The 18,920-nt window shown below is 40.9% G+C and overlaps 1 protein-coding gene across 13 annotated transcripts in view; it reads right to left on the bottom strand.

Moving 5' to 3' along the window:
• ARHGEF9 (Cdc42 guanine nucleotide exchange factor 9) overlaps nucleotides 1-18,920 on the bottom strand; it is a 442,967-nt gene that overhangs the window by 31,410 nt on the left and 392,637 nt on the right. For 11 of the 13 annotated variants that reach the window (XM_073228002.1, XM_073228001.1, XM_073228006.1 and 8 more), the window contains 2 exons: nucleotides 18,473-18,604; nucleotides 12,108-12,351 (listed from right to left, as the gene is read on the bottom strand). In XM_073228002.1, coding sequence (XP_073084103.1) covers nucleotides 12,108-12,351; nucleotides 18,473-18,604 — 376 coding nt within the window. The remainder of the gene's footprint in view (nucleotides 1-12,107; nucleotides 12,352-18,472; nucleotides 18,605-18,920) is intronic. The other 2 variants (XM_073228005.1, XM_037002403.2) reach the window with 1 other exon arrangement.

Genomic DNA, 18,920 nt, shown 5'->3' on the forward strand with positions numbered 1-18,920 from the left:
CAAAAATCAAATAACCCAATTAAAAAATAGGCAGAGGAACTGAACAGACAGTTCTCCAAAAAAGAAATACAGATGGCCAACAGACACATGAAAAGATGCTCCACATCACTAATTATCAGAGAAATGCAAATTAAAACTACAATGAGGTATCACCTCACACCAGTAAGGATGGCTGCTATCCAAAAGCCAAACAACAACAAATGTTGGCGAGGCTGTGGAGAAAGGGGAACCCTCCTACACTGCTGGTGGGAATATAAATTAGTTCAACCATTGTGGAAAGCAGTATGGAGGTACATCAAAATGCTCAAAACAGACTTACCATTTGACTCAGGAATTCCACTCCTAGGAATTTACCCTAAGAACGCAGCAATCAAGCTTGAGAAAGACAGATGTACCACTATGTTTATCGCAGCACTATTTACAGTAGTCAAAAATTGGAAGCAACCTAAATGTCCATCGGTAATGAATGAATAAAAAAGATGTGGCACATATACACAATGGAATACTACTCAGCCATAAGAAGAGGGCAAATCCTACCATTTGCAGCAACATGGATGGAGCTGGAGGGTATTATGCTCAGCGAAATAAGCCAAGCAGAGAAAGAGAAATAGCAAATGATTTCACTCATCTGTGGAGTATAAGAACAAAGGAAAAACTGAAGGAACAAAACAGCAGCGGAATCACAGAACTCAAGAATGGACTAACAGGTACCAAAGGGAAAGGGACTTGGGAGGATGGGTGGGTACGGAGGGATAATGGGGGGGAAGAAGTAGAGGGCTATTAAGATTAGCATGCATGGGTGGGGGGTGGAGAAAGGGGAGGGCTGTACAACACAGAGAAGACAAGTAGTGATTTTACAACATTTTGCTATGCTGATGGACAGTGACTGTAAAGCGGTTTATAGGGGTTACCTGGTATAGGGGAGAGCCTTGTAAACATAATATTCTTCATGTAAGTGTAGATGAAAGATAACAAAAAAAAAAGAAAGAGAAGGGGGATTACTCCCTGATAGGATAAAACTAACTGTAAATCAATGATTAATGCATGCTTTAAATATCCTTAATTTTGATCACTTAAAGGGTGTCAGATGATTGATTGGCTATGGATGTACACATTTCTGATAATATTCCTTTCTCTTAAAAAAAAAAAGCAGTTCCTCTTTTGTGACCTCCAATGATATGTACACAACGGTATAAAGAGTATATCAAAGTGTTGGCAAAGGGTCTGTTCGTGTTTATACAGAGGAACAAAGCCTAATTTAGCTACCCAGAAAATGAACTAAGATACGATATGAAGAACTTCCAACATCAGCACTCTCTGGAAGAGACATACCAGAAGATGATCATCAAAAAACCTCAACAAAGATCCAGGCGATGCTGCAGTTGTAGCTGCATTCATCCCACCGGTTCCTGGACTTGCCATTGGAATGAAGAAGGAGATATCTAAGCTGGCCTGTGCATACAGTAAAACAACAAATCTGACTGGATCTATACTGTTGGAACTCAACCAAGAATTAGGAGAAGGGCAAGTTGTAGTGCTCAAAAATCTTACAACTACAGACTATCTACTGTTAAAAGAACATATGGGATGTGAACTGTTCCCAGGAATGGGTTGTTTTAATTTGTCTGATTTCTCTCAAGACTGTTCAAGTACAGTTGGACAATATCCACTATATCATAGACAAATTTTCACAAATGCCTAGGGTGCCTAACTGGTTTTCTTGGCTTCACTGGAGATGGCTGGTAATTATAGATCTGCATTGGTTATCTAACTGTATTCCTATTATGTTAATGTATGTGCGCAATTTAATTAGTAGCTTAAAACCTATACATGCTTAAGGTACTCTACAAGAAGATATGTCAAAGAAATAAGCAATCTTCCATGTTTTCTTCCATCTGCTACCTCTATAGCTTTTCTTCTTCCTCCCTAATTACAACCCTTAAATAGAATTCATGCCTCATATCAAATTCACCGAGTATCACAACTCCTCCAAGTGGTAAAGATACCTCAAGACAAATGCTGGGCATAGAAGCCACAGGGCATAAACCTGCAAAGAAGTGAAAAGCTAAGCTTTTCAAACAATATGGCTTCTCTCTCACTTACCAACTTTACATTTCCCTGTATGGCCCTGGAAGATGACTGGTTTGCCAGAGACGGGTAAGATTCCTCAAGGGAGGAACAACCTAAGACAGGCACAGTCACAGGGGGGCCATCAGGTGAGAAATTGGGGATCAACAGAGGTGAGGCTTAGAAACTCACCCTTGCTCTTCTGAGAGAAATCTTCTGCATCCGTGAATGTATTATTGCCCTTGTCTAGCTTGGATTAACACATAGTCTACAGGCACACACCTGATCATCTACATTTGCTCTCTTACAACACTAAACTATGTTTTCTACCTTTATCTTGCATCTACCTACCACTTCAACATTTTATTTAAAAAAATAATAATAATAAAGGGAGAAATGTGGGATTCACATATAAATCAAGTATAAAAATCAAATGAATATTCATATTTGAACTGATTGTTTATAGTTCATAATGAGTGATCAAAACCAAAAGTTTTTGTGATGACTGCCCTTGTACTGTTCACCATGTAAGCACTTATTCACTATGTAAGAATTTGTTCACCATGTAAGAACTTGTTCGTTATGCTTCAGAAGATTGGAGACTGATGAGAATTAGGCTTGGGTAGATTAATGATTGTCCATTGAGCATTGACTCCCCTATACAGAATTTTATTGTTGTTAACAACCATTTGATCAATAAATATGAGAGATGCCCTCTCAAAAGAAAAAAAAAACATCTCCTGCTATTCTTAATGTGTTGTATCTGCCATATAGTTTGGTATCTATGGAGAGAGTCCTAAGCTTTTTTCCTTTTAGCCAGTTGATATATTTTATTAATGGATTCTCTAATATTTAACTATTTTTGAATATCTAGAATAAACTATAGTAAGCCCTAAAAAAAAATCACATGACCTCTTCTATGGATGCATTAAAATCATTTGAAAAAATTCAACACTCTTTCATAATAAAAATTCTCAACAAACTAGGTATAGAGGGGGTTTATCTCAACAGGAATTAATTTCTGGAAGCTTTTCTATTTGCAACAGATTCTTAAAGTTACTGGTTGTTAGGGCATTGTGTAGTAGAAATCATGATGGAATGAAAGGGAATGATGAGGATCTACTAATTGATCTAGGGCTACAGAAAGCACCATAAGACAATTCCCTTAATAGCTCTAAAAACCTAAATGGTATCAGAGGCTGCTACCGACTGCCATTGTGAGAAGTAGGCAGTATCATTTCTGTACCACTCCACATCATGTCCCATTGCAGGGCCTATATTCTAAAAGCAGTTTGGCTCCTTAGGGACTCAAAGTGAATTATCAATGTGTACTCCATCTAAAAATTTAAGGAGAAAACTAGGATTAGACTAAGCTGTATTTTTCTGATTATCCTTCTTTACCTCTGGACCATTTCAGTCCCCAACACTGAAGTATAGGAGAATCCATTTGTACTAAGACTCAACGTATAGGCCCATTTTTCTAGAGGCAGTTTCTATCACCTTCAGCATATAGGCATTTAAAGGTAAAATTCTATTCGTATTAGGAATGGGGCAAAAACAGAAACTGTGTGTCTTCTCAGGGAATTACAAAGCCTAGCTGTTTTGTATTTTTATGTCTGAAAGACAAGACCAGAAGCAAGGGATCAGATAGCATTTTGTGAATCATAAAGCTACAGCCAATGGCACCTAAATCCTACATTTGGGAAGGGCATAACAAATATCTCAACCTATCTAAATAGCTATATCCCCTTTGAAAAGGAGGAACAACCTATTTCATGGAAAACAGTATGATTTAGTACGACTCTAAATCATGCAAGTGGTCTTTGTTTTAGACCGTTATATTTTCTATGATATAAGGTATTTTATACAGGAAGTATGATATACACATGCACATTAATTTTATTCTATACTCTAGGGGTATTTACTTAACATCTAAACCACCCTAATCAGGAATACACACTCCAGAAATGATTTTTTAACATATTAAACACTCAGAAGTCTTTGCTCCAGAGGCCACTACTATCAGCACTTCAGTCATCTTAACACAGTAGATCTAACACATGATAAAATGAATTTTCAGGGGGTGGAGCCATGATGGAGGCATGAGTAGTTCAGTGGAAGTCTCCCCCCAAAACATATATTTGCGAAAATACAATAAATACAACTATTCCTAAAAGAGACACCAGTGGATACAGTACAAAAGCCAGGATACATTTATATCTGCGAGAACTCAACATCACATGAAGGGGTAAGATACAAGCCACGGCCAGGTGGGAACCGAACGCCCCACCACCCCAGAACCCAGCGGGAAGAAAGGAGTCAGAACGGGGAGGGAGAGAAAGCCCAGGACTGCTAAACAACAAGCTCTCAATCTGCACCTGGAGCGCAGACACAAGGTGCATGGGGTGCAGATATTAGAGAAACGGAAAAGCAAAACCTGCAGGCAGGTTCCCACAACCGGTGCCCCTGAGACAAAAGAAAAGCGAGTGCTTTTTGCAAGTCTTAAAGAGACAGGGACCCCACAGCTGGATGAAGTCATCCCGGCACACTTAGCCAGCAGCTGGGAATCCTGGGGAACTTTAGGCAACCTAAACCCCTGGGTGGCAGCGCAGCTCTGAAGCCCCTCGCAGCACTAAGCAGCCTGCCAGTCGTTCCCCCAACTCGTGCAGACTCCAACACACTGGCCCAGTAGTGGGAGAGTGGCAGCATGTGCGGGGGGTGGCGGCACCAGAGGGGACCGGGAGCAGCCTGTGTGAACCGGCGGCACCAGACAGGGACCAGGAGGGGCTCCTGTGAGCCAGCCGCTGTGGCGACCAAGTGGCCCGGGAGTGGCCCGCACACACCGGTGGCAGAGGCGCCAGAGGAGCCTGAGAGAGGTCCATGTGAGCCCGCAGCAGCGGTGACTGAGCAGCCCAGGAGCGGCCTGTGTGTGCCGGTGGACGTGGCGCCAGAGGGGCCCGGGAGCAGCCCGTGCATGCCAACAGCGGCAGCACAAGAAGGGCATGGGAGAGGACTGCACGCACCTGCTGCAGAGCCACAGGGAGCAGCCGCACTCCCAGTAGCCGACCGGAATGCCAGCCTGACGCACAGCCTCCTGGGCCAGATCCAAAGGCTCCTGCTGGCACACAGCTGCCCAGCAGGGGTGCTGCTATAACGAAGGAGCGCACCTGGCATGCCTGCCACTCCCTGCAGGGCTCTGCGCTGTTCTGACAGAGACCCTGCCCACAGCAGTTTAGGGGATTAGCCCGGTGGCTGCTACAGGAGTGCGGGTAACTGACACAGGCAGCAGAGAGGGGCAAAGCATCCAACAAGCAGGAAAGGATGTTCTTCTCCCAGCAAACACACCTGCAACCCGCCTACAGCCCCCACTATCACCACGAAAAGGCAGAAAAATTTAGTCCAGTCCAAAATAGTCCAGACAACCCCTGAGAGAAGACCTGCAGAGACAGACCTAACCAGTCTCCCTGGCAAACAATTCAAAATAAAAATCATAAACATACTACAGAGCGGCAGAGAAATATACAAGAGCTAAGGGATGACACCCAGAGGGACATAACAGAAATGAAACAATCTCTGGAAGGATTTATAAGCAGAATGGATAAGATGGAAGAGGCCATTGATGGAATAGAAACCAGAGAACAGGGATGCATAGAAGCTGATGCAGAGAAAGATTAAAGGAACTCCAGGAATGAAACAATATTAAGAGAACTGGGTGACCAATACAAATGGGATAATATCTGCATTATAGGGGAACTAGAAGAAGAAGAGAGAGAAAAAGGGATAGAAAGTGTCTCTGAAGAAATAATTGCTGAGAACTTCCCCAAAGTGGGGGAGGAAATAGTTGCTCAGACTACAGAGGCACACAGAACACCCAAAAGATGGGATCCAAAGAGGTCAACACCAAGACACATAATAATTAAAATGGCAAAGATCAAGGACAGGGACAGAGTATTAAAGGCAGCCAGAGAGAGTAAAAAGGTCACCTACAAAGGAAAACCCATCAGGCTATCATCAGACTTCTCAATAGAAACCTTACAGGCCAGAAGAGAATGGCATGATATATTGAATGCAATGAAACAGAAGGGCCTTGAACCAAGGCTACCGTATCCAGCATGATTATCATTTAAATATGAAGGAGGGATTAAACAATTCCCAGACAAGCAAAAGTTGAGGGAATTTGCCTCCCACAAACCACCTCTACAGGGTATCTTAGAGGGACTGCTCTAAATGGGAGCACTCCTAAAAAGAGCACAGAAGAAAACACTCAACATATGAAGAATGGAGGAGGAGGAAAAATAAGGGAAAGAAATAATCATCAGACTGTGTTTATAACAGCTCAATAAGCGAGTGAGGTCAGACAGTAAGGTAGTAAACAAGCTAACCTTGAACCTTTGGTAACCATGAATCTAAAGCCTGCAATGGCAATAAGTACCCATCTTTCAATAATCACCCTAAATGTAAATGGACTGAATGCACCAATCAAAAGATACAGAGTAATAGAATGGATAAAAAAGCAAGACCCATCTATATGCTACCTACATAAGACTCACCTCAAACCCAAAGACATGCACAGATTAAAAGTCAAGGGATGGAAAAAGATATCTCATGCAAACAAGAGGGAGAAAAAAGTAGGCATTGCAAGACTAGTATCAGACAAAATAGACTTCAAAACAAAGAAAGCAACAAGAGATAAGGAAGGACACCATATAATGATAAAGGGCTCAGTCCAACAAGAGGATATAACCATTATAGTCATATATGCACCCAATACAGGAGCACCAACATATGTGAAACAAATACTAACAGAATTAAAGGAGGAAATAGAATGCAATGCATTCATTTGGGGAGACTTTAACACACCACTCACTCCAAAGGACAGAACCACCAGACAGAAAATAAGTAAGGACACAGAGGCACTGAACAACACATGAGAACAGATGGATCTAATAGACATCTATAGAATTCTACATCCAAAAGCAACAGGATTCACATTCTTCTCAAGTGCACATGGAATATTCTCCAGAATAGACCATATACTAGGCCACAAAAAGGGCCTCAGTAAATTCCAAAAGATTGAAATCCTAACAACCAACTTTTCATACCACAAAGGTATTAAACTAGAAATAAATTGTACAAAGAAAGCAAAAAGGCTCATAAACTCATGGAGGCTTAACAACATGCTCCTAAATAATGAATGGATCAATGACCAAATTAAAACGGAGATCCAGAAATATATGGAAACAAATGACAACAACAACACAAAGAACCAACTTCTGAGGGATGCAGCAAAAGCAGTCTTAAGAGGATAGTATATAGCAATCCAGGCATATTTAAAGATGGAAGAATAATCCCAAATGAATAGTCTAATGTCACAATTATCTAAATTGGAAAAAGAAGAGCAAATAAGGCCTAAAGTCAGGAGAAGGAGGGACATAATAAAGATTAGAGAAGAAATAAATAAAATTGAGAAGAATAAAACAATAGCAAAAATCAATGAAACGAAGAGCTGGTTCTTCGAGAAAATAAACAGAATAGATAAGCCTCTAGCCAGACTTATTAAGAGGAAAAGAGAGTCAACACAAATCAACAGAATCAGAAACGAGAAAGGAAAAATCACGACGGACACCACAGAAATACAAAGAATTATTAGAGAGTACTATGAAAACCTATATGCTAACAAGCTGAGAAACCTAGGAGAAATGGACAACTTCCTAGAAAAATACAACCTTCCAAGCTGACCCAGAAAGAAACAGAAAATCGAAACAGACTAATTACCAGCAATGAAATTGAAGCGGTAATAAAAAAAACTACCCTAGAACAAAACCCCCGGGCCAGATGGATTTACATTGGAATTTTACCAGACATAAAGGGAAGACATAGTACCCATTCTCCTTAAAGTTTTCGAAGAAATAGAAGAGGAGGGAATACTCCCAAACTCATTCTATGAAGCCAACATCACCCTAATACCAAAACCAGGCAAAGACCCCACCAAAAAAGAAAACTACAGACCAATATCCCTGATGAATGTAGATGCAAAAATACTCAAAAAATATTAGCAAACCGAATTCAAAAATACATTAAAAGGACCATACACCATGACCAAGTGGGATTCATCCCAGGGATGCAAGGCTGGTACAACATTCTAAAATCCATCAACATCATCCACTACATCAACAAAAAGAAAGGCAAAAACCACACGATCATCTCCATAGATGCTGAAAAAGCATTCGACAAAATTCAACATCCATTCATGATAAAGACTCTCAGCAAAATAGGTATAGAGGGCAAGTACCTCAATATAATAAAGTCCATATGTGATAAACCCACAGTTAACATCATACTGAACAGCGAGAGGCTGAAAGCTTTTCCTCTGAGATCGGGAACAAGACAGGGATGCCCACTCTCCCCACTGTTATTCAACATAGTACTGGAGGTCCTAGCCATGGCAATCAGACAAAACAAAGAAATACAAGGAATCCAGGTTGGTAAAGAAGAAGTCAAACTGTCACTATTTGCAGATGACATGATATTGTACATAAAAAACCCTAAAGACTCCACTCCAAAACTACTAGAAGTGATATCGGAATACAGTAAAGTTGCAGGATACAAAATTAACACACAGAAATCTGTGGCTTTCCTATACACTAACAATGAACTAATAGAAAGAGAAATCAGGAAAACAATTTCATTCACAATTGCATCAAAAAGAATAAAAAACATAGGAATAAACCTAACCAAGGATATGAAAGACCTATACTCTGAAAACTATAAGACACTCTTAAGAGAAATTAAAGAGGACACTAACAAATGGAAACTCATCCCATGCTCCTGGCTAGGAAGAATTAATATCATCAAAATGGCCATTCTGCCCAAAGCAATATACAGATTCGATGCAATCCCTATCAAATTACCAACAGCATTCTTCAATGAACTGGAACAAATAGTTCAAAAATTCAAATGGAACCTCCAAAGACCCCGAAGAGCCAAAGCAATCCTGAGAAGGAAGAATAAAGTGGGGGGGGATCTTGCTCCCCAACTTCAAGCTCTATTACAAAGCCACAGTAATCAAGACAATTTGGTATTGGCACAAGAACAGAGCCACAGACCAGTGGAACAGATTAGAGACTCCAGACATTAACCCAAACATATATGGTCAATTAATATTTGATAAAGGAGCCATGGACATACAGTGGGGAAATGACAGTCTCTTCAACAGATGGTGCTGGCAAAACTGGACAGCTACATGTAAGAGAATGAAACTGGATCACTGTCTAACACAATACACAAAAGTAAATTCAAAATGGATCAAAGACCTGAATGTAAGTCATGAAACCATAAAACTCTTAGAAAACAACATAGGCAAAAATCTCATGGACATAAACATGAGTGACTTCTTCATGAACATATCTCCCCGGGCAAGGGAAACAAAAGCAAAAATGAACAAATGGGACTGTATCAAGCTGAAAAGCTTCTGTACAGCAAAGGATACCATCAATAGAACAAAAAGGTACCCTACAGTATGGGAGAATATATTCATAAGTGACAGATCCGATAAAGGGTTGACATCCAAAATATATAAAGAGCTCTCACACCTCAACAAACAAAAAACAAATAATCCAATTAAAAAATGGGCAGAGGAGCTGAATAGACAGTTCTCTAAAGAAGAAATTCAGATGGCCAACAAACACATGAAAAGATGGTCCACATCGCTTGTCATCAGAGAAATGCAAAATAAAACCACAATGAGGTATCACCTCACACCAGTAAGGATCACTGTGGGGGCCCAGCCTACGGCCGAGGCTGAGCCCCACTCTAGCTGGACAACGCCCTAAAGATGGCGCCTGCTTCCTAGACACCACCCTTCCTGGTCCTACAGCTCAGCGCATAAGGAAGTCTCCATGATTGGCTTGTCCCCATTTCCGTGCTCGTGCTCATAGCATGCTTTTCACATGTTTCCAATAAGACTGAACCTGGCGCGTGATCAGTCAGCTGATTGGTTGGGATATGCTATATAAGCTGCTGCCCTGGAGGAAGTGGGGGTGGTTGTGGTTGTTGTTTTTTGCTTTTGCCTTTTGCTAGATGGATGCTTGGACGCCCATAATAAAGATTCCTAACGAACCAGGCCTTCGGTGATTGTTCTCCTGCTGTCGCCCTAGGTGGCGGGACACGATAGATCACCACCATCCAAAAGACAAACAACAACAAACGTTGGCGAGGTTGTGGAGAAAGGGGAACCCTTCTACACTGTTGATGGGAATGTAAATTAGTTCAACCACTGTGGAAAGCAGTATTGAGGGTCTTCAAAATGCTTAAAATAGAAATACCATTTGACCCAGGAATTCCACTTCTAGGAATTTACCCTAAGAATACAGCACTCCAGTTTGAAAAAGACAGATGCACCCCTATGTTTATTGCTGCATTATTTACAATAGCCAAGAAATGGAAGCAACCTAAGTGTCCATCAGTAGATGAATGGATAAAGAAGATGTGATACATATACATAATGGAATATTATTCATCCATAAGAAGAAAACAACTCCTACCATTTGCAACAACATGGATGGAGCTAGAGGGTATTATGCTCAGTGAAGTAAGCCAGGTGGAGAAAGACAAGTACCAAATGATTTCACTCATCTGTGGCGTATAAGAACAAAGCAAAACTGAAGGAACAAAACAGCAGCAGACTCAGAGAACTCACGAATGGACTCACACCTACCAAAAGGAAAGGGGCTGGGAAGGATAGGTGGGAAGAGAGGGATAAGGGTGGGAAAAATAAAGGGGGCATTACGGTTAGCATGTATATTGTGGAGGGGGTACAGGGCGGGCTCTACAACACAGAGAAGAAATGTACTGATTTTACAGCATCTTACTACACTTACGGACAGTGACTGTGAAGGGGGTATGTGGGGGGAACTTGGTGAAGGGGGGAGCCTAGTAAACATAATGTTCTTCATGTAATTGTAGATTAATGATACCAAAATTAAAAAAATAAAATAAAAAAATGAATTTTCATTGGTAAAATGAATGCTATTCAAGATGTTCACTGTCCATAAATGTCTTACAAGCACTTCAGCCTTCACAAGAACTGGTTATAAAAATCCATGAGGAGAAAGACAAGTACCAAATGATTTCACTCCTTTGTGGAGTATAAGAACAAGGCAAAACTGAAGGAACAAAACAGCAGCAGACTCAGACTCCAAAAGGCACTAGAGGTTACCAAAGGGAAGGGGTTGGGGGTGTGTGGTGTGGGTGAGGAGGGAGGGACAAGAGAATTAAGGGGCATTATGATTAGCACACATAATGCAGGTGGGTCATGGGGAAGGCAGTATAGCACAGAGAAAGCAAGTACTGACTCTAGCATCTTACTACGCTGATGGATAGTGACTGCAATGGGGTGTCGGGGGTGACTTAATATTACGGTTGAATGTTGTAACCACAATGTTGCTCATGTGAAACCTTCATAAGATTATATATATATATATATATCAATGATACCTTTGAAAAAAAAATCCATGAGTGCTCTACCCTATGCCCTTCAGAAGGATGCTTGAAGCTTAAGATTGAAAACAGGTGCTATGTCTTAGCCCTCATCAAAGGATTTTGTCACCAGGCACTGAGTGGAAAGTTAGCTGAATCCTGTTGCTTTAATATTACCAAATCTGCCTTGCCTAACCTTTTTACAGAAGATGCTGTCATATTACTAAGAACAGAGCTGGGACTTCACTGAGATTATAGAACAGGTTTATAGACTGCTTTTGTGTTTGTTTGCTAATAAATGTTTGTCTGAGGTTTGCTTTCAGTATAATAGTCTTACCGAATAATAAGACTGTAGGGGAGGCTAACCTATAACACTTACTTAACCCTGACTCATGGAAACTACTGGTATCTACCAAAGAGAACCTAATTATAGGGAACCACCAAAGTAGATTAGGTCAGTTTGTAACATAAATCTTCCCTATGCCTGAAGAAAAATGAAAACTAATTCAAAGTGTCTATGTTCTTCATAGTCATATTCTTTTTTCTCCTCTCAGGTCACTTACCTATTTTTTCATCTTCTTGTACCATTTTTCTCTCTTCTCTGAAGGCCCTAAGCCAGCGTATTTTTTCCTCCAGTTTTTTGGCAAAGAATAAATGTATCTCCTCTGTTTCCTTGTTGTGAAGCTTGAAGGCATTCTTCATGCTGACATTAAAGTCATCATCTCTGCCATCTTCAATGTTGACTACCTCATATTTATCCATGTCAATGCGGCCTTTGTAGTATAGGATATCTCTCCGGATCAGGTCCTAAGTGGAAAGGAAGAGAAGGCTTTTTGTTGGAGGTATGTAGAGAGTGGATACCAGGAGATTTAGCACAGCAGGATGTTAACACTGCCATTGCTTTGGAATATCAATGGGGAGTTGATTTGTTCTAAAATTGGGCAGGTTAGCTTTGCAGTATGACACTGACAGGTTTGTTAACTAGACGCTCTTAGAGAAAGTCTCTGTCTTACATCCAAAGACTGTTTCAGACTCCAGCATCCATCCTTGTGTGTGTTTGTAAGACTGCTGATGAGAAGTAGGAAGCAGTAAGCCATACAAGTACTGTGTGCAAAGGCCTTTCCTCTTCTAAAATATTTGCAAGCCTTCCAGAGGTATGAAATAAGCTGGCTGGTTGCCTAGAGGTACTCAGAAATCCAAGCAGGGCAGTGAGACCTGCATATCAGAGGGGGAATGAATGATAAGAGTAGCTGGGGTGGGCACAGTGTCCTGGTTAGGAAGGATTATCTCGGAGTGTTGAACACTTAGTACACACTGGAGATTTTTGAAGAAGGCCTAGTCTGGCAGGAGAAAGGGGGTAAAAGTGAATAAAAAGCTTCATGACATGGATAAATTGTACAAATCTTATTGTGTTTATAGATAGATACAAACAGAATATTGCCTATCTGTTGTTATCATTGTTTTGCTACTGGGTACAGAATTGGATTAATCCTAACTCTCAGCCCATGAGACACTCATCATTAGCCCATACACAGTGCTCTTATTTTTTCTATTTATTTGCTTACTTACTTTTAATAGTGTATTAAGTTTTGGTGAACCCACCACATAATACAAAAGTTACAATGCCAAGGCAATCCATCTTAAATCCCATACTTATCATTCTCCTCGTTTCTTTTTTTGTGGGTAGAATGGAAGCTGAACTTTATTCTTCTTGGCTAGGGAATCCTGGTTTCTTTTCTATACAGTTTTATCTCATCTATATCTAGTCTATTTATATAAGGTTTAAAGACATATGAAACAATGCCATATAATATTTAGGAGTATTTACATATGTATGAAATTATTAAAACATATATAGTAATATGTGCCAAATTCAAGAAATTACAGAGAGGAGAATGGGGAGAGGAGATGAAGGAAGGCAAAAGAAGTGAAGGAGCAGAGAGGGAGAGGAGAATGATGATATTTCTAATGAATTATTTCTTAAGTTGGATATTAAGTACATGGGTGCTCATATTATTTTTATATATTTGTATGTCAAGTGTTTCATAAGTTAAAAAAAGAAAAGCAGAGGAATAGATGAAATGACCTGTGGGCCTGTGTGGAAGGTTTGATAAGTAGTGGTCTCTCAGAGAGGCCTTTTAGTGCCCCTCGTCTCAGCACTGCCCTCAGCTTCCCCTTGTGTTGTGGCAGAATCTGGCCAAGGAGAGCCCCAGTGAGCCCTGTTCTGACAGATGTCCTCTACTAGTAGAAGGACCGCTTTCTGGATAGCTCTTTCTCCTCTCTGCTTGTATTTGGCCTTCTAGACAATCTGACAGTCAGATGCTCATTAATATTGATTAACATTTTACAGTTTTGTTAAACTATTCCCATTCTACTGAACTGCCTGAAATGTCTCACTTCTCAGCTGCAGGCTACCTGCAGAAGATTTGTCTTTGGTCAGCGACATTCCCAGTTCCAATTCTTCACACAGCATGGTAAACAGGGCTTTTCAGTAGGTCTGTGGAAGTCTGCCTTTAAGGATTTCCAACATAGCTCTGTCAACCTCAAAGCCCTAGGCTAGGAAAAAAAGAGGTGTTTTTAAATTGCTTTGCAAAATAATAACCAGCATGTTGTTCTTTTTCCTCCCATAATGATTCTGTATATGTTGTGAGTACAGATGGGTTCTGATCTTTTGGCTGCCCCTGACAAAGTTCACATGAGAGGAAGGGGTCAACTGTACAGAGTTGTCAATATTGCATCAAGCCTGTTTCAGAGCCTGAGTTCCTTTTACCATGCTTAAGTGGACAAGCTCAGTCAGTCCTGGCCAAAGGATAGGGTGTCTCCCATTCACTGACTTCTACAATCATCAGGAACACTTTGTGAGACATATGCATAAAAAAAGGGCCTTGTCAGTCTAACTACAAAAGCAGTACAAGCTGAGGAAAATAGATTGATATTATCTAGTTTGATCTCATAAGGGTTTGAAACCTGCCATACAATACATAATACAAATACACATACCTGGGAAGCCAGGTCTGGATCAGCTAACAGATGGGTGCCCACCTGGCTAGAACTTTGACAGCTTCAACCTCCCTCTATTTCTAACTTGAGCCTACAGCTTCCTTCCCCTCTGAGTTGGTGTGGCATAATCATTGTCAGCCTTCAAAAAATGGAAAGGATGTACATAATTTTGGAGCTTAAATAAAAGCATCAACTCAACCTCCTATTGTTTCTTTAGGTATTTAATAATAAGGAACTAGAGAAAATTCTGCCTTTGTGGCAGGAGAATAGGGCTAGAGAGTTGTGCCATTAAAATTCTCCCCTTGCCTACTCTTTCTGGCTCCCTGGAAGGTTGAATGTGAGCTTTCAGACATCAGATTAGTCATAAAGGCAAGTGTAAGGATGAGATAGGAATGATTAAGAATGGACACACTGCTCAGAAAATCCAACCAGAAAGGGTAGCTAAGGCCACAGAGCAGCAGGGAACAGTGGCAAGAGTATGAATTAGTCTAAAGCCCTGAGTTTGAGTCCTGGCTGCTTAACTTACTAGCTGTGTGGTCTTGGGCAAACTATTTAACCTCTCTGAGCCTCATTTTCTCAACTATGAAACTAGTAGAGTTGTCCTTATCTTAGAAAATGGTATAAAGCTTAAATCAAAGCAGTTTCCAAGTCATAGCATCAGCCTTTGTCTGATAACTACGGTGCTAAGTTTTCCTGATCCCAGACCAGTGTTTCATAGCCATTTAAAACTCCTTGTGATAAACCTAAAAATCTCACTGCTTCCTTTGGTTCATTTGAGCTTTCAAAGGAAGTTAAATATTGTGACTAAAATTAAATCAAAGCAAAGATAACTGAATATTTTAAAATTTACATAACTACCCCACTATCCCTGGAAATTCCATACAACCTTTCAGAGTTGGGGTGAGGGTGGTCTATCTACAGATCTATACTTAGGCTCATACTAATATCTCCACTCTGCCCCAACAAGGCCTCCTATTCAGATCCTTCCAGGTTTCAAGGTCAAGTTCACACATTCTCCCTCCCCAAGGAAACCTTCCCTGACTGTACCCTCCAGATCAAGTCACTGTGGTTTCCCTTCTCTGAATGCTAACATGGACTAAGTAGACTCTTGCACAACTGACACTAATCCACCACACTGCTGAGTTGCATCAATTTTGTTTCACAACTTTTAGCTTTGTCTGCCCATTTAGGCTGTGCCCAACAGTGCACCTTCCCTGGTCTTGCCTCACTCTGGGGCTGTCCAGGGGAAGAAACCTGACAAAGTCTCAGAGGTTTCTCAGATCAGCTTTTAGTCATGGCAAGGGGACAAGGCCTTCCTGAGCCATAGTTGCCTGTGGTCCCATTGGAACCAGGCTACCCTCATGCCACTTGTTAATGGTGGTGGTCTGAGTACCTTTATAGGGTCATGGTGAAATAGGTGCGCATCATAAATGCTGTTTGGGTCATCACAAGTTCCCTGCCTAAATGCGGTGGCTTCTAATAGGATGCTAGCATTCCTCTTTTTCCCTTCCACTCATCTGAGTTGGAGGATATTAAGGAGCTAGTGCTTTTTCATGAGGGCACTGGAAGTCTACAGATAAGGATGTGCCCGGTCCTGGCCCTAGCCATGGCTCCAGCAAGGAGCCTACCTCTGTCTTTGTTGTTATATAAATGGAGCTGAGAGGTGTTTGAATTTGGCGCCACTAGGTATTCATGAGCTTTAGTAAGACATTGCAGGACATTTTGTACAAATGGAAGATGCTGAATCTGGGGAATGCAACTGTTCAGGATTGCTGCCTGCCTCACTTGCTCATTAGTAAGGTCTTCCCTACCTCTTTAGAGGGGGCTCTGGACCATCCTGCCTTTCTCTCCAGATCCTGTGGAAGGTACATGGAGCTAGGACAGGATTTATCTTTCTCATTATTGTATTCTAGCATCTATAGTACATACTTAATAACAAAAACAACAATAGCAAAAGTGAACACTTAGTGTATATTATGTACCAGGCACTATTCTAAATGCTTTGCATTTTTCTCCAGCTTTATTGAGCTGTAATTGACAAGTAAAAATTGCATATGTTTAAGGTATACAATGTGATGTTTTGATGTATGTGTGCATGGTGAAATGATCACCACAATCAAGTTAATCAACATATCCATCCCCTCACATAGTTAGCTTTTTTGTGATAAGAATACTAAGATTTACTTTTTTAGCAAATTTGAAGTAACAATATAGTATTGCTAACTATGGGCACCATGCTGTATATTAGCCCTCCATAACTTATTCATCTTGCATAACTAAAAGTTTTTACCTTTTGACCAACACCTCTCCATTTCCCCCACCCCCACCAGCCCCTGGTAACCACCATTCTCTTCTCTGCCTTTATGAGTTAAACTGTTTTAGATTCAAAATATAAGTGAAAGGACATGGTATTTGTCTTTGTCTATTTTATTATACTTAGCACAATGTCCTCCAGGTTCATCCATGTTATCACAAAAAGCAAGCTTTCCTTCTTTTTCAAGGCTGAATAATATTCTATTGTGTATCACATATGTGATAGATAGATCACATTTTCTTTGTGCATTCTTGCCTCAACAGCTAAATGCTTTGCAGTTATTCACTTAAATAATCCTACAAGGTAGGTACCATTAAAACCCCATTTTATGAGGAACTTTAGATATAGGGAAGTTAAGAAACTTGCCCATGAATAAAAGCTACTAAATGGCAGAGCTTGGTTTTAAGTCCAGACTATCTGGTTCTAAAATCTGTGCTTGCTGAACCACTGTGTATACTGCTTCCAAAAAATTTTGCTGAATGATTAGTAACACTGCATATGTAATAACAGTATTAATGGGCAACATTTACTAAGTACTTACTATGTGCCAGACACTGTAATTGTATTCTTATTTATCCCTTGTAACCACCTTTCCATGTACATACAATTTTGATTACCATTTTGTAAGAGAGGATAATAATAGGCACATGGAATTTGCCCAGTGTCACTCAGCTCATAGGAAAAAGGAAATTGGTATCCTCTTGTCTGGCCCTAGAATCCATGGTCTAAATACTACACCCCACTGTTTTCCACTACTTCAGGTTATTTCTCAAATCCTCCTGAGATGAATTTTATAATCAGCCTGATTTGACATTGGGGAAGATAAGTACTTAAAGTTAAAAAACTGACCTATGGTTAGACAAATTAGTAAGGGTCAGTAGAGTCTAGGATACATCTACTTTCTGCTCTATCTCCATCTCTGTTGCTACTGTTGCATTTCTGAGTTGTCCCAAATGGCTCATCCTCCAAATCTGGCTCTTCAGTGCAAGAAGAAATGGCCAAAACGCAGAAACTTCTTTGAAAAGAAGTCTTCTCTCCAGCATCATTATACTCTGTTTAGTTCTGATTTTCCCAGAATATGGTGAAAGCAACATAGATAGTTATGACATAGATGACAACAGAGTATAACTGAGGACAGAGGATATAGGGAAAGGGCTGGGGCAACTTCAGGGCTGTAAGAACATTAGTGGATGATTGGCTGAGGAAATGGCAAAGGGGCTCTCCTCCCTTCCTCAGTAAAAAAATGAAAGGGATAAAATAGGGGGAAAAATCCCCCAAAGCAGCAAAATCATTTCCAATATGATCATCTCAGGAAGAAAATAAAACACAGGCATAACTAAAAAAACAGGGCAATGAGACACAGAGGAGTACAGACAGCCACCATACAGGACAAGAAGAGAACAAAGAGTCTTATCTAGATTTTTCAAAAGAAAAGTGACAAGGAGATAGAGAGGACAGCAAAAGTTAAAGAAGGGATCACATAATTAGAAACCACTGGTGTCTTTTCCTGCCTACTGTAATGGTCACTTCATTGGGAGCTGGGGATGATGGAGAGGGAGGGGCTGGTGCCCCTGAGGTGCCAATCTTTCTCAGGGAAGAAGGGGTTGGGGTTACCTTCTTGCAGAGAACCATCTGGTGGTCAAACAGGAAGAAGACCCGCTGTTGGTTGCGGCCATAGGGCTGGTAGATCCAGGCCATCTCCCCAGTGTAGATCAGCTCCGAGCTCCTGTCTAGGATGTCCTTTCCCTGGGAAGGACATGTGATAGTGAGAGGCAGCCAGGGAGGAAGGATAGCCCTGTCATCTGCCCAGAGGCACCTAGGGCTGGGTGTGGACTGGGGAAGGATGAAGACAGAAAGGACTTCATGGGAAGGAGGGATAGAGGGAGGCAGTCCTGCGAATCCTGAAAGGCTCCATGAGGTGGAAAGACAGGTACTCTTGTTTATCCTGAGGTCAAATGAGCCCCACCACCGAGGACTGCTATAGTCCCTCCATGCCAGTTGCCCTCTGGCCCTAGGGGCATCAGCTGCCATGAAGTTTGTTCTTTCTCTTTATCCTTTTTTT

The sequence above is a fragment of the Manis javanica genome, chromosome X (genome assembly GCF_040802235.1).
Source record: "Manis javanica isolate MJ-LG chromosome X, MJ_LKY, whole genome shotgun sequence".
Taxonomy (NCBI): domain Eukaryota; kingdom Metazoa; phylum Chordata; class Mammalia; order Pholidota; family Manidae; genus Manis; species Manis javanica.